This window comes from Ostrea edulis, chromosome 9 (genome assembly GCF_947568905.1).
Source record: "Ostrea edulis chromosome 9, xbOstEdul1.1, whole genome shotgun sequence".
Classification (NCBI taxonomy): Eukaryota; Metazoa; Mollusca; class Bivalvia; order Ostreida; family Ostreidae; genus Ostrea; species Ostrea edulis.
In genome coordinates this window covers 60958911-60976423 of record NC_079172.1, presented here as the reverse complement: position 1 = coordinate 60976423, position 17513 = coordinate 60958911, and the positions used below count along the sequence as shown (strand labels likewise).

The following is a 17513-nucleotide window of genomic DNA, read 5'->3' as shown; positions in this document are numbered from 1 at the left end:
TGTCTGCATGTATATTCATTATATAGATATCAATGAGTGTCTACATGTATATTCATTATGTAGATATCAGTGAGTGTCTACATGTGTATTCATTTTGTAGATATCAATGAGTGTCAGAGTTCACCCTGTGCTCATGGAAACTGCTCTGATTTGGTGAACATGTACATCTGTCATTGTAACCCAGGATATACCGGTGTTGACTGTCAGACAGGTAATTTTTATATACACCTTGAGTAGGCTCATTCCAATACCTCTGAATTAGACTGAGTGGACATTTATTTGAACTGGAAATCATCCGCTATTTGACCTTGAAGTGAACAAGGTTATTATCTAAAGTTCTATTTACATGTACACTTGTCTACATGTATATTCATTATGTATATATCAGTGAGTGTCTACATGTATATTCATTATGTAGATATCAATGAGTGTCGGAGTTCCCCCTGTGTTCATGGAAACTGTAATGATTTGGTGAACATGTACACGTGTCATTGTGACCCTGGATATACCGGTGTAAACTGCCAGACAGGTAAATCTGGGCAATTTCGTCCTTTTGATATCATGATATCTTTTCGTTATTCCATCACAGCATCCTGTTCAATAACGATAATCGTCAATCCTTAGTAGGAACATGCAATATCAGAGAAAGAATGAAAATTATTTGTTTATACACCTGTCTACATGTTTATTCATTATGTAGATATCAATGAGTGTCTACATGTATATTCATTATGTAGATATCAATGAGTGTCTACATGCATATTACTTATGTAGATATCAACGAGTGTCGGAATTCCCCCTGTGTTCATGGAAGCTGTAGTGATTTTGTGAACATGTACAGCTGTTATTGTGACCCAGGATATACCGGTGTAGACTGTCAGACAGGTAAAATGTAGTTACACCTTGAGTAAATTAAGTATAGTACAACTGAACTACATTGATATATCAATTTGAACTGGAAGTCATCAGCTATTTGATGTACGAAGTGAAAATGTTATCTAATGTTCCGTTCACGTGTACACCTGTCTACATGTATATTCATTATGTAGATATCAATGAGCGTCTACATGTATATTCATTATGTAGATATCAATGAGCGTCTACATGTATATTCATTATGTAGATATCAATGAGTGTATACATGTGTATTCATTTTGTAGATATCAATGAATGTCGGAGTTCCCCCTGTGTTCATGGAAGCTGTAGTGATTTGGTGAACATGTACAGCTGTCATTGTGACCCTGGCTATGCGGATGTAAACTGTCAGACAGGTAAAACTGGGTGATTTCTTCATGATGTCTTTTGTTATTTACATTACATAGGATACCTATTCAATAACGATAGGCCTCAACCATTAGTAGGGATATGCTATATCAGTGAATGAAGAATTACAATTTTTTGAAATATACTTATATATCTCAACTAATTCGATACGCAAGAGCTTGTTCTGCGTATGGTCAGTTTTTAAAACGAGGCAGATGACTGACAAACAAGTTGATGGTGGACGGGTTTCAACAGTCTTGTTTAAGTCAGCATTTCGCAAATTCTATGGTTGTTGTAACAATATCGTTTCCCTATACAACCTATCCTTGGGTGAAATGCTGTCTGACTTGTTTCATATCGATTTTAGGCCGTTCTTGGCACACTGGTTTTGACTACTCCGACTACTACTACTGACAATTCTCTTTACCTGATCAAGATCACCGGTCAACAGTGGATACTTACTCCTCCTAGAAACATAGTATACATCTGGTGTGTCCAGGGGTCCGTGTTTGCCCACCTCTCTATTTTGTATTGCTTATTGGAGTAATAAGATTGATCATGCACTGCTCGTTATCTTCACCTTTCACATGGAACTCAAAGCCGTAACAGTAAACGTTCGTCCTTGTATTAGAGAAACTGTAAATAGCAACTTTCACATCATTATCGCTTGGCTAAAATCATTGGTCTAGTTGACCATGGCAAATACCTTGAGCCTTTACTGTACTATGGTATTTTTTTTTTCTTCTGCTTGTACTTATATAAAGAGAATATCGAAAGAATGGTGCAAGATAATGTGCTTTTATTTCACTGATCGAGACCTCACCAGCTTGAAAAAGCGATTGAATCAGGGCTTCTCCATTATTCCAACACCTTCCATGCGTGACCTGGTATCTCATATTTAAATGCCTCATTGGGAAGACCTATCACATGTATAATGAAAAAATTTTCACTGTGATTTGAATCATTTTACAACCATTTATCAAGCGTCCCTCACAATGGTTCAGTGCTATAACGCTCCTTTTGTTGATTCGATACCTGGCCGTGAGAAAACTGAGTCGTAAATGTAGGTTGTGACTGTCCCTTCGTCAAGTCCTCGGAATTAGCTAAACCTCAAACATAACACTTCAAAGTTGACTACGTATTGATAACTGAAATATTCCAGTTTACACGGACTAATGTAATGATACAAAGGTCAAAGAGCGTCTGAAAATTCCCATGTGAAGTTTTTATTTCATTTCAATTAGCCACACCAAATCTCATGGAATTTCTCAGCTGACCTATTCCAGGTAAAGTGTATTATGCAAAGTTAAAAATTCATATGTTTCTCGTATATGGAAATATATTTGTAAACTATTTTCAATCAGTATATATCAATCGACCTCATTTCTTTAGATATCAATGAATGAATGAATATATATATAATAGATATAGATGAATGTGCAAGCTCTCCCTGTGTGCATGGCGCATGCGTTGATGACGTCAACAGATATACCTGTGTTTGTGACTCCTTTCTATTTGTCGGATATCGCTGTACAACCAGTAAGTAAAACCCTTCACGTTTGATTTTTATTAGATATATGGATGAATATTTTCACATCTCACAGCATTTCAGATGCAGAAATGAGCAAACCTTTCACGTTTGATATTATCAGATATCATAAGACGACAAAAGGGAGAGAAAAAATTTCAGGTTTGATATTATTAGATGATGACATTGTGTGAACAAAATCGTTCACATTTGATTTTATGAAAACGTGAAGATAACGAGTAGTAATCTTAAATATTAAGAGTAGTACGGCAAACACAAACCCTGGATACAACAGAGGTGGGATCGGGTACCTAGGATGAGTAAGCATCCCATGTTGACTGATCACACCCGCTGTGGACAAATCTCTTCATGTTTAATGTTGATATTGTTAAATGTAGTGAGAAACTTTAGTGTACAGCTGTATATGAGTGTTGATAAAACCATTATCTGTTTATTTGTTGTAGTCAATCTTTCTCTGCTGGTTCCTGCAGTGTGTGGCGCGATATTGTCCCTGATATTTCTACTCTTTCTTTTATGGAAACGATTCAGAAGGTATTGATTTGTTATTTGTGCACACATGTAGGCCTCTATGGTATTGTGTACTATTCAGTATCTTACACGAACTTCGCTCGTTCTTGTATACGTTCGACATTTATTGCGTGAGATATGAGAAAGCAACATCTTTGACTCGGTTATTATTAAATTCGCACTGAAACTTTGTACACAAATATTTTATCCTATTGCTTTTCAAGATTAAGTGTTATGTTTTTGAAAAGGATTTCGTCAGAATTGCAGGGAGTTTACGTTTGGTAATTCCGAAATTTCTCGTATTCCAAGATATTAAAGCCACATTTTTTGTAAAATGTTTGCCAGAAATGTAGTAATAGTACTTTACATAAAGGTCTTAGTTTCTATTCGTTTTCAGGAGTTAATTAAAGTCACTAAAAGGGAAATTTCGAATTTTATGTGCAAAAGAATACTAGTGCTAAGATTTAATTTCAGTTTCATATGAATTCATTTTTTTTCAAACTTTCAAGAAAGATCCTAGTTTGCACAAAGGTATGAGTCTCTATTGGTTTCCAGGAAGAGAGAGTCTTCATTTCTTGTCGGATAGTTTTATTTGCATACATGTGTTTGCATTCAATTTCAAATACACTTTCAAGAAGAATTATCCCGAGGGGATTCGGGTTAGAATAGGTCTTCAGTACCCCTTTGTTTGTCGTAAGAGGCGATTAAATGGGGCGGTCCTTCGGATGAGACCGCAAAAACCGAGGTCCCGTGTCGCAGCAGGTGTGGCACAATAAAGATCCCTTCTTGCTCAAAGGCCGTAAGCGCCGAGCATAGGATGAAATTTTGCAGCCCTTCACTGGCAATGGTGACGTCTCCATATGGATGAAAAATTCTCGAGAGGGACATTAAACAATATTCAATCAATAAATTTTGTATCACAAAATATGTTGCCAAGGTGATGCCCCGATTTTTGGAGTCTTTATTCGTTTGATATGTAGTGGTTTTGATTTTTATTTTACAGCCTTGGTTTCGTAATCTCTATTTAGCTAGTTTTGCTGGTATTTCAGTATGATAATTCAATTTACTTTGAATTTTCAGTTGTTACTTACATAAAACCCCTTTATTGTTGGTTGTTTTTAAGTTAGGTCATGTGTTGACATTCCACATGTTTTACTTTTAAAACAGGAAGTGTCATCCATGTTGGCAGTCTTTCCATAGTACTTTTGATAGCTGTGTTCTGATTGGCTAAGTTAGTCTCAGGATCTTTGATATTTATTGGCTTCTATTTTTGGGCCTAGCTAGGATATTTAAAGCCGTGTTCGTGTAGTTTTCTTCACTTGGGTTGGGGAACACGACCTCATGGTTAGTTCCTCTTTACTGTGCAGGAAAACCTCATGGTTTATCAGCACTATTTCATTAGTACCTTTGTGCTAGGAAAATCTTATGATTTAACAGCACTCTAGGTCTTAGCTTTAGTTGCATGTTTTTCATAAGTTCTAGGATTTTGATAGTGTTAGGAATAAGCTTAGGATGTAGGTTTTATAAAGTTTAAGTTTCCCCTTACCAAGTCCAGCCTGGTCTAAGGACATGTAGATAACAGGTGTAAATTCTAGAACCACTATTTATTATTATTTTGCCCTTTATATTTTTGGTGTTGTTTATTTTCTGGGTCAGTTATTTTTAGAGCCCAGACTTTACATTATTGTTGATAGTTCAACTCTAGAGTGTTAATAGTAGAGTTCATATTGGGTGATGTAGATCATCTCTCTCTTATATTTTCCACCTCACTGGTTTATTTATAGAGTAGGATTTTTGAGCATTTGTCTAAGTAAGGAGGCCCAGTAGGGACATACATTTTTTTTAGTCTTCTACATTCCTGCCATTTTTTTTTATTAGTTAATTTTTCATGAACTTCTTATCTATTTATTGAGATTATTGTTGTTCATTTGCTGAATTAAATCATATTTCTGATATAACTTTATTTGTTTCTGTGAAATTTCCATAGACTTTACTACTTGTTATATTTTGATCATTACTTATTATTTGTTAACATTTACAAAGATTATATTTTGATTATTACTTATTATTTGTTATCATTTACAAAGGTTAATTCTCACTTTATTAAACTTATAAAACTTTAAACAGTGTTTTCATTTAGCGTTGATCATAGTTCAGAAATCCCCTTACCTGGGTTGATCTTTGATAGTTGGAGGTAGAGTACTGCTATAAGCCAAGTTGGCTGGTAACTTTAATACTTAATCACTAAAGAATTCTACTTCCGGTTACATAATTTGGTGCCGTAGACCAGTCCCTAGAACTGACAGGTTAAAATGCCTGCCAGGGGATAAAGATCCTAGGTTGATGTCTTCAGGTGTGAAGACATTTAAGGAGGGAGGAATGTAGCGGTCAGTCGAGTTCGATCGCCGGTGGTTAGATAGTTCAGTTGGTAGAGCACCTGACTAGAGATTAAGGGGGCCCAGGTTCGAATCCCGGTCTGGTTCGTTGCATTTTCTCCCTTCCTGTTACAGATATATAAACAACAGTATTCTACAATCAAAATGAAATGCACTGACAGAGAGTTGCCGTAGGCTACACATAAAATCATAAGTAACCTACTTTTCCTAAATGTTTGGACCACATGCCTGCTTATCTCACAAGAAATGATTATCAATTTCATCAATGGTGACATATCGATTTCTTCCATTTTATTTTATGTTTCAGAGAAACACCTGACGACTGTTCAGGAATTATCGTGTTTAAGGACTCGTCATTAGGACCAGCCAAGAAAATCTTCTCGAGCGGGGGGAAACTTCCGTCAAGCTTGTCCTTTTCCTGACAATGTTTAATTTCGATATCTAATTTTCAGTGTTTTCCGTTAGTCCCCATTTTGGAAAAACATCGACACTTCAGTTCGAATTTTCGTCCAGCCGTAAGAAACTTTCACAAATTCTGTAACTTCACTCCAGTTTTCATGTTTGATATACATTGTACATTTTCTTGTGTTAATATTCTGGGTAATTCGTGACGTAAAAACAAATTCAACCGTTCACACCATCGATTGGGAACAAGTCTCTTTATTCAGTCTCCGATATAATGATGCATACATATTTCTTTTTATTCTGTGAACAGTCTCTCTCACATTCAGGTGTACATATTTATATTTATTCTGTGAACAATCTCATATTGATATGTACATATTTCTTTTTATTCTGTGAACAGTCTCTCTCACATTCAGGTGTACATATTTATATTTATTCTGTGAACAATCTCATATTGATATGTACATATTAATTTTCCATTTATTTTTATTCTGTGAACATTCTCTCTTATATTGACTTGAACATATTTATTCTTATTCCGAGAACAATCTCACAATGACGTTTAGATAATATTTATTTTTATTCTGTAAACATCCCCACTCATATTGACGTGTACAAACTCATTTTAAAGTCTTTCATATTTTCTTTATTTGCATTTTGTCTGTCATGTCACATCTACTATATTTTGTCGACCTGTGATATTCGCGAAGTTTTGTATTCGTTTGTATTATATTCTGTTTATTTGTAATATTCGCGAAGCCTTAGAGTTGTTTGTATTATATTCTGTTTATTTGTAATATTCGCGAAGCCTTAGAGTTGTTTGTATTATATTCTGTTTATTTGCACATTTATTATGATGACAATATACAAAAGCTAGTTGAATTTGTCGAACATAGTTTGAATTTTGCTTCCTTTATACCACATTCTGAAAATTGTAAGAATTCAGCCAAATTCAGTATCATTTGATTGTCAAAAGAAACAAAATTTAGTCAAACTTATATCAAATATAATAATTTGTACCGAAACACTTGTTGGCGTTATAACAACTTGTGTTAAACTTCTTTTAACCCAAGATACAGGCGTTGGTTTCAATGAAGATAGGTTGTTTTTTTAAATTGGGGGGGGGGGGGGTTTGGGGGGGGGGTTGTTTTGTTTTGTTTGTTTTTTTGCTGGGGTGTGCTTTTTATTTATCTATTTATTTTGTTTTTGGTCAATCCGAATACATATTAATATTAAACCAACCATCTAGGCCCAAAAACTGGGCAGATTACCTCGATGTTGCCTTCCAGTATAAAATGATAAAACTAAGGCGTGTACAATTGATCTGTACATGAATATAAGAAATTGTATCATAACTGTGGTGTTTTTCCTTTTATAAAAAATATACAATATAACTAGAGATGCACCAGTTTGCGGAACCATTTACATATGTTTATTTTTTACTTTGCTGTTTAATTAAGTTATTGAACACCGCCTATCTTCGTGTCATTGTTCTCTTGACTTCCAATTATAGAAAGCCTGAATTTCACTTTCTTCTAATTCTAGACCGCATCTCCGCCGAATTAAGTTACACAGAATTATTAAATATCAAATTTCTAATTAGCAATGATACAAGTAAATTATTGAATGTTAATTTCAATGTATCTTCATTTATTTGGACCAATGGCAAATATTCGTGCTTTATTTTGATGTACTTTGCACTATGTGTGTGGTATTGCAATGCTTTACATAAAAATAAATGGATTAGCCTAAATATGATAGAAGTTTTGGATTGGGGGGGTGCTTTTTTTTGTTTTGTTGTTGTAATTTCTTTTTGCATATTAGTATATGAACGTTAACTGCTAAAATATTCCAATTTTTTCATACTTTCATTAAAGTTTGATATTCCATATATTTTACTATTGCCCAAATCAAGTTATTAAACTACATTACACAGAACCAGCTCAGAAAACCCCGCCCCTTAGAGGAACCAGCCAGCCAGCCAAGAAAAATCCACCCTTTAGAGGAGTCAGTCAACCAAGAAAACCACACCCCTTAGAGTAGTCAGCCATTCAAGGAAACTCCACCCCTAAGAGGAGCCAAACAGCCAAGGAAACCCCACCCATTAGAGGAACCAGACAGTCAAAGAAACTCCACCCCTTAGAGGAGTCAGCAAGCCAAGGAAACTCCACCCCTTGGAGGAGCCAGCAAGCCAAGGAAACCCCATCGCTTAGAAAAGCCAGCCACCCAAAAGAAAAATGACGCCCACTTTTCAATAAATCAGAAATAGAAATTGTAACCTGGCTCCCAGACGACAAAACTTACCGGAGTTCATTTTTTTTATCAAAGTTTCACTTTTATAGCAACAACAGAGTGATGGCGGATCTAAGGGGTGGGGTGGAGAGTGTTAGTTTTAGTGAACAATCTGTAACTAAAAAGGATAAGTTTTTGTCATTTTGGTGTCCTTTACCCCCTTAAAAGGTGAGTGAGTATAAATCTTATGGCCTCGGGATTGATATATCCGACTGCGTTGTCGCTGTTTTCAGAGATTGTTAATGACGTTTTACTTTACGTGTGCACAATTATCTATAACATCGTATAGGTCGACGTTAGTCGTGTAGAGTCTAATCTAAAGAGATAAGCAGGCACTTATTGTTACCATGTAAAGAAAGTAAATCAAATATATCAAACGAGTGTATGCGGAAAATTTCTTCCCAAATCGCTTTTGGGTGATGCTATTATTTCACTATTGTTTTTTATGTTTCTTTCAACAGCTATATGCTCTGAATGATATTATGTGAGATCATTGAGGAAAACCAAGCATTATTCTTCTTACAATGTAAATGTAATTAATAAAAGATGTGTTTTTCACATATCAAAATGAGTTCGTAATTTATTCCGACAAAATGTTTTAAGCATATGTGCATTACTGCAAAATGCGGTCATTCCATTAACTTAACAGTCCCATCATGAATAAATCTCACAATAAAGGACCGATCGACTAGATTGAACAACGACACGATTGTTCATTTACAAGATATAAAATCGTTTAATTCATTTATTTTGATCGATTTCTTCACCCTTCCGATTACGGATCAAATCTAGTTTTGAAAATAGTTGAATAAGTTCCCTCGGTCGTCTGCAGATTCTTACATGCCGTTTACAACAGGTAAGTTATCCAGATCGTCCCCGCTACCTGTCGCTGGTACTCCAAAACAGCAGATGTGACCATAGAGTGCGGCTACGCCTAGCGACAATTTGTTTCCAACGAAAAATGTTAAAACCACGATATCATAATGCTAAATCGTTAAACATCTAATAACAAGATAATAATTAGATAGTGTTAAAGCATTTAATCACACGATACATCTATTACAACAACTATAGATATGCACTATTCACTTTAAGATCCTCGGGCGTTACATTTTGAATTAGTGTGTTTTAACTTTGCGTGTTGTTTATTTTATTTCTTTCAAAATTTTATTATCTTATACCGGGCACTGTGATCTCTTTTTTTTAAAAAAAGTAATTTGGATTTATATACATGTATAGGTGTCACAATGAATATTAGCTCTGTTCTTGTGAATGAGGTACAATACAGTACTGTACAGTGAGGAGCGCGTCATCATTACTGTGATAAATTTACATAAACTAAAACATTTAATAATGAGAATATAAGATTATCAATCAGATAGTCAGAGTTTCTGGATGTGAATAAATCTTTGTCTTTCCCGATGCTAAAAAACAAAATATCACAGATAAGAACCACAAAAACATGTTTAACAATCTAACTTTAAATGATTTAGCTGGGTAGTATGCTCGGGGCACTTAACATGTTCATTTCATGTCATTATTGATTAACAAAAAAGTCTATAATGATGATAACGTTGATGATGAAACTTCCTCATACCTATATTTTGGATTTGGTAATCTCCTACGGGTCATAATTCTCGTCTCTTTGATTCCCAGGCGCGAACTGCGTTTTGTACGTCACGTGCTAGAAATATGACACAGTAATTATAACTTCATGTAAAAATGCTTAAATACATGTATATCCTGCAGACCAATCTTAACTGAATTTTGCAACACACTAATCGTACATGATGAAGTTGTTTCCGATAGTTCAAATTGTTTCTTGGAAAACAGTAAACAATTTGACTTCTGAAACGAAGAAGAGATTGAGCACAAATCTACAAAATTTTGATAAAGTGATCATTTAGCCTCTTAAGAACTTAAGGAGGAAAGCTACACCAGAGAAATTTAATATGGATGAAAAATGGAAGGCATGTACAATGATATTTTGTAATTGAAAACTTTCAAATTTACTTTATTTAATCAAAAATGCAGCTGTAATAGAAAGCAATGAGAAGATAATTTACAACTCCTGCTGGACCCAAACCGGTAATCTATAGTTCAGCAGTCGATGTGCTAACATACTGAACTACTCCGCTATGCAATTTAATATGAAAGGTATATTATGGTCAAGTGCTGTCTGACTTGTTTCATACCGATCGATTGTTAGCCCGTTCTTGGTACACTAATTTTTACCATGGATAACTCCGTTTACCTGATCAGAATATAGGGCTCACGGCGGGTGTGACCGGTCGACAGGGGATGCTAACTCCTCCTAGGCACCTGATCCCACCTTTGATATGTCCAGGAGTACGTATTTGGCAAACCCTTAATTATGAAATTCTTTATAGAAGTTATGAGATTGATCACTGTTTGGTATCTTCACATTTTCTGTACTCTTAAATTGAATATGCAATCTTGATTACAAATCGATTTTATATTTGATTTCCCTCTATGTAATAAAGGTGCTTTCGCCCTACTTTTTGATTATTTATGAAATTGATCATGGTATCCGTCAATATCAATTGATTCGCAGCAAACAAAATTTATTTTATTACATAGCAAAATGAAAAACAAATCGTCTGCTTTTTATTGGATTTGTTTTCTATGGTCCCGTTTAGATACAATCGTTTAATATTACTGCTGTGTCAATATCAGTGGTTGTGAATTAAGTCTTCATTTGTGTTGGAAAATGTTATTGGCTTAAAACAAATATTATCGACGTAATCAAATGATCATCGTGAACAGGATTATTGTTTCATGTCTGAAACGGATCAAAATTCTATAAATTAATAAAAAGAAATAAAGAATTCCCCACTTTAGTAGTGATAAACCCTATCCCCGTTTGGCACACTTGAGTGGGTGGAAGTGCGTGGTACATGCGTTCAAATGTACATGAGCACAACCGAAATGTATAGAAGCTTCTTTGTTCATTATTAATAAAAACAAAAGTTCAAAAAACCAATCTTCCCATCTATGAGATGTACATGAAAAAAGAATAAAAAATTGAAATGATTTTTACAGCAAAGATAAATTGTTACGTTTTGACACAAAATAATGGCATGTACTTACGGAACAAAACGATACGCCATGAACTGGGATCCGCCATCAATAATTCCGTTTGAACTCCAATATCCGAGGTTGAAATGTAACCTAGAATTTAGAACAGAAGTAAACCACCACGTAAAAATACATTCACAAGTATATTCGCCAGTGACCTTTGGTTTTCACTTTGAAAACTGGTAGAAGTCAATGACTTTGTATAGAATGTGTGTTATTTTCTCTTACTGTGCTTACTGTCCGTTACCCCGTGACTTGAGAAGATGTGATTCTTCACGTAAGTATAACTCTCAAGGAAAAGACACAAAATACACAACGGATTTTGAACATCGGTTCTGAATATTGTTAAACACCACTCTGATTCTACGCACAAATACTTTGAATTTGATATGATAAAGATGCTGGAGTTCCTCATTGATAATAACTACATGTACCTAGTCTTTGGTAATTGTGTCCGAATACCCGAGGGGCAGCTCCATTCTTATATGACCTGTATTTTGTAGTTGTATGAGACATTTATTCAAAAGTTTCTACGAGGGAGAAAACAAGTCTCTTGCAGTGGCCTTTCACTCGACATTTAGATATACAGACGACGTTTTATCTATTAATAATACTAATTCATGCAGTTTCGTTCACATGTCTATTCGAAATATCCCTGTGAATTTGAAATGAAAGACACCACAGTCTTCCATATCTGCTTCATATTTAGATATCTTGTTGAATATAGATCTCAATGACACACTAACAACATCACTATTTGACAAACGAATTTACTTCAGCTTCTCTATCGTTAACTTCCTATGCTTTTGTAGCAATATTCCATTACCACCTTTATATAGTGTTTGTGTCTCTCAACTGATTTGGTATGTGAGGGCATGATCTGCGTATGATCAATATCTAAATCGAGGCAGGCTACTGATAAATACGATGCTGCTATAGGGGTGTAAATAGTTCCGTTTACAGTAAGCATTTCGCAAAGTCGGGACATTATAATGATCTAATTTTGAAATACAACCTTTTCTTAGGTCGAATGTTGACTGACATATTTCATCCAAATTATATTATAAATCATGATTTCATTTTAATTAAATTATCAGGCCGTTCTTAACATATTGATTTTGCCTACGGATCACTTCGTTTACCTTATCAAGATATGGGGTTCACGGTGGGTGGGACTGGTGAGCAGAGGATGTTTGCTCCTCCTATGCACGTGATACCACTTCTAGCATGTCCAGGGGTCCGTGTTTGCCCTTCTCTTAATTTTCTATTTTACAGGATTCGTGAGATTGATCATTTTGCGCTATCTTCACTTGTTCATACGTGTATTTTATGATGAAAAATGACAATAACAAGCAGTGATAAATCTCATAACTCCTATAATCTATCATTTAAATCTACGCGTTCAATTTAAATATTGCACACCTGGCCTTGAATTCTTTACAATGGGATGATAAAATCCTTATATGATTAACACTACTGTGTTTGGAATGAACTTACTTGTCTTTGACGTGTCACCTGAAGACGAAGACTGTGTAGAATGCATTCTGAAATGTTAATTTAAACGATTCAAATGTAACATTTCATACACTGCATTGTGATACTATACATTGCAGTACGTTATTCCTAAGATGATACTCACCATATGATACGATTACGTAAGATACGATAGGATTAACACACAATACAATAGGATTACAAACAATACAATAGGATTAACACACGACACGATAGGATTATGTAAGGTATGATAGGGTCAATACAAAACACGATAGAATTACACACCAATAGTAGGATTACGCACGATACAATAAGATTAACACACGATTCAATAGGATTAACACAACATACATTTAGAGTAACACAACACACGATACAATAAGATTGACACAAGATATAATAGGATTACACACAATGATTAACCCACGATACAATAGGATTAACACACGATACAATAAGATTAACACACGATACAATAGGATTAACACACGATACAATAGGATTGACACACGATACAATAGGATTGACACAAGATACGATATCATACACGCACGACACGTTAGAATTTAAAAGTAAGACTTGAGATAGGCCAGGATATACGAGAGGTGGAATGATTGTCTAAAAGCGAAAGTATCTACATCTATAAGGCGGCCATGCTATGGAAATCTTTTGTATTCAAGACCACAATTTAAATCAATAATTTTGACGTCACACTGTCTGTTCCGGTTTCGAGGAGATTCTAAGATCATCAAAGATGTACATGTGGTAGATTTTACTAATAAATAAGTTGATGCCTTCCTGTCAAGCAGTTAATTACACTAATGCAAAGGGGAGATGTGAAAAAGTTTTGTTTTCAAAATTCCTAACCCAACCAAGTCATTTGAAAAGAAAATACTCTATAAATACTATGTAAACTATGCATCCATCATTTGTGTATTCGAGACATTTGTATGAAGAAACGTGTACGGTCTGCCTGGTCTGCGATTCGAATGAACGTCTTTTCTCAATTTCTTCTTGCGAAAGAACGGGTTCTTTATACGGCTCCAAACTTTACCGTGCTGCTGATGAAATAAACCGGAACTGACGCCGTGATGTCATGAATTAAAGGTATCTCAAAATATATGATAGCTTAATATTAATGTAATTTTTGTTGTTAAAGCCTGTCATTTACGATATTAGTGAGTAGTACTTTATTCATAAAAGCAACAATGTGTTTAGGGCTGTCTTTCCTTTTAAAGATTGTTCGATGTGTCAGATCCTTGGTCTCGGGGGGGGGGGGGGGGGGGGGGTGTTCCTTCGTTGAAGTAATATAATTATAAATCTCCGTAAAATGATAAATATGGGCCCAGCCAAAACCATAACTTTAATGCATGGAGACATATTCAAGTTTTGGGGCAAATAATAAATAGTATACAGTGGAGCCTCGGTAATCCGGACGCCATTAATCCGGACGCTTCACCTTCCGGACGATTTTTCTAGGGAACGGAATTTTTATACGTTATTTTGCATCATTAATCCGGAAATTCGCGTTCCGGATCCGGACGGTCACTTTTTACTACAAAACGTTATAATGCATTGAAAATTGTACCGTTAATCCGGACGGTAATTTTGTTTAGGGAAGGTCTGTGTCGGCCTATTTTAGTAAGGCGTAAAGTATAACGAAAACAAGCCAAACTGTCTAATTGAAGCGATTACCTGTACCCTGTCAACACCTCCCTCCAATTAGGTGGTGTGTGATGATAAGTCTGTTAGATAGCACGTGCCGATCGAGACATTGTATTGCCAATTTTCGCACATAATATCTTTATTGCGTGTAGGGGTGACTTTTGTAAATAAATCTGTAGCATATTGTTTTATAGTCTTGATCAATACCCTAATAGTATTAATAAATTAAACATCATGCCGTAATGATAATTTTTTAACTGCAACACATCAGTTGTACTGATTCGTAAATTGATTATTATCGGCTTATTCAAATCTAAAGAGTGTAGATTATACTTCTAGATTCTGGATTTTATACTGTTGATTGGCGTGAAATATGTGTATGTTCATGCACATGTATATGTAGTATAATTTTTTAACGTTTAGAATGTCACGCATGTAGAATGTACCCGTGTACGATTGATTCTTGTTACGATGTTGTAGAGCTTTATTGCTTTCGAATTTTTAAACTCTGGGTAGAAGTGAGAAAATTACCATTTTAAGGGAAATGACAATTAAATTCTGTATGTACCTGTAATGTTAGTTTCACCCGAGTTTTGTTCCGTTATTATCGCATCATGAAAATAATAGGTGCGCGTGGCTAGATCAAAGCAGCAGTAGGTCTTGATATTACGAGCTTAAATGATTTTGTTCTCCCGATATTGTCTTGTATAATTATAGAATAAGAAATATAAACTCGGGCAGATTGAATTTTGGTTAAAGAATGTTGTCAACTGACATGATAATCACGAAATTCTTATACCAACTTTGGACGATGAAGATTGTTAAGAATTAAAGTGTGATGAAATGCTTGAAGTGTAAATGATTATGTTAGTTACTAATGATATATTTACTTATAGTTACATAAAGTGCTTCATTATTTGTTTTAGTGCAGACGATACACAGTTTTGTATATTTATTTGTAAGGATCATATGTACAATGTAAGCACAGACAAATACACTGAACACGTACATTAAATTTTAGTGCTTTGAAATACATGTAAATGTTAACATTATCATAATTTATTTACTAATGCAAATGGTTAAATCCAATGATAGAATGTGTTTAATTCACTATGCATCAATAAAGTAGGCACATATTGGTTACTTATGTAATGCTAGAAAATAAGCGATTCAATTATCCGGACGCTTCATTTATCCGGACGATTTTGCTGGGAACCAAAGTGTCCGGATTAACGAGGCTCCACTGTATTCCGGTAATGAGGTATGGATCATAGTAACGGCCATAATGAATTTGCAAATATTTTTTTTAATTCAAAAGACCATATCTTGAAGATTTGTCAAACAACCTTTATTTACCTTTACTTTATACTACCTTCATAAAATCCCAAAGGTTGCGGGAAGGGGGGGGGGGGTAATATATTACTGGCCCATGATCTATAAAAAATTACATATGGTACTGGACACAGTTGAACACGTAAATCTTGGTTGGTTTATGCGCATACAATAATCATATAATTCATATCTTTCAAATGCATTTTCAATTTAAAAAAACATTTTACCGATTTCCATGGCTTTGTTGGGAATCCATTGGAATATCCAGACGTTGTTCTTCCTCACTTTTGGAGTCCTTCTTTATTACAGACCGGGTCTTCATTTCACAATAGCAGGATAAAGATCACTATACCAAAGTTTACAATATTGCCTTGTTAGTGAGTATTATAAACATTGAACTATTGTTATTTTACACACTATTCATGTATATTTTTGAAAAGATTCGAATATTTTTGGGGGAAAATTTATGAACCTCCCTTCAGGCTTGCAATGCATTTTCATTATCCATATTCACTGTAGGAAAATCTTGAAAAATACAACAATATGCGTACTTCTAAAATACAATACTCCGTAGCCCTCCTTAGAACGTATATAATTGCACTAGAGCCTTCTAAATTTTTCATAATATACCGGCGTTTTGAAGTTTAAATTATAAATAATGTGAAAAATGTATTGTAACTTATTTTTCAAGCCCTATTATGCAAATACCCCTTCCTAAATGTAGGGACACCAACTATCCCCATTTTCAAGAGAATTTTTCTTTAAGATATGGAAGCACGTATGACAATAACTGTAGAGAGTATGTTTCAATAATTGACACTTACCTGTAGAGTATCAGCTGAATACAGTGCTGCTAAAGTTTTCACGCGCAATATATATGTTCGTTGCTGCTAATTAATCATTATCTACAAATATTACGTGATTGATATATCAATCCAGCCTCTTTCGTGAAGAGCTGTTTAGTAATAAAACTGGAAAATAGAACTGGAAAATATTGTACATTTTTTTAGGTTGACTAAATGAATTTCTGGAACAATTTGTAAAGTAAACCATAGTTCTATCTACATGCATTTTTATTTGGGGGGAAATTGCTGTCTGCTATACTATCTCCTTTTCATTTTCATTGAATACATGTATATTGATAATAAGGCTGAGCTTAAATTACAGAAGGGGAATTATGATTTTAAAAACAGAGGCCTAAGGACCAATCGCTTACCTAAGTCACTTCAAATGGCATATATTTAAAGATTTTCCCTACATATTCGCATGTAAAACTTTGATCCCTATTGTGGCCTCAACACACGAGGGGTGGGAGGCATGATATTTACAAATTTGAATATCCACTATGTCAGGAAGCTTTCAGTGGATCTTGAGAAAGGGATTTTAAAAGATTCTCACTCTATATTTGTACGTAAAATCTCGATCCCCTATTGTGGTCCCATCCTACCCCCGGGGGTATGATTTTAACAAACTTCAATCTACATTATGTCAGGAAGCTTTCGTGTAAA

General features: G+C 34.8%; 1 protein-coding gene and 1 long non-coding RNA gene across 2 annotated transcripts in view; one reads left to right on the top strand and one right to left on the bottom strand.

Annotated features, from left to right (window-relative positions):
• Window positions 1–7006, top strand: part of LOC125658672 (fibropellin-1-like) — a 28488-nt gene extending 21482 nt beyond the window's left edge. Inside the window, exons 16-22 of the mRNA XM_056150804.1 lie at window positions 101–211; window positions 419–529; window positions 775–885; window positions 1161–1271; window positions 2689–2802; window positions 3256–3343; window positions 6023–7006. Of these exons, the coding sequence (XP_056006779.1) occupies window positions 101–211; window positions 419–529; window positions 775–885; window positions 1161–1271; window positions 2689–2802; window positions 3256–3343; window positions 6023–6137 (761 nt within the window). The 3' untranslated portion in view covers window positions 6138–7006. The remainder of the gene's footprint in view (window positions 1–100; window positions 212–418; window positions 530–774; window positions 886–1160; window positions 1272–2688; window positions 2803–3255; window positions 3344–6022) is intronic.
• Window positions 7007–9437: 2431 nt separating this feature from the next.
• Window positions 9438–17077, bottom strand: LOC130050246 (uncharacterized). Its single transcript, XR_008798682.1, has 6 exons — window positions 16830–17077; window positions 16233–16351; window positions 13009–13055; window positions 11524–11604; window positions 10010–10096; window positions 9438–9836 (listed from the first exon to the last, which is right to left on the bottom strand). It is a non-coding gene; the product is annotated as an uncharacterized LOC130050246 (long non-coding RNA).
• Between the last annotated feature and the right edge of the window lie 436 nt (window positions 17078–17513).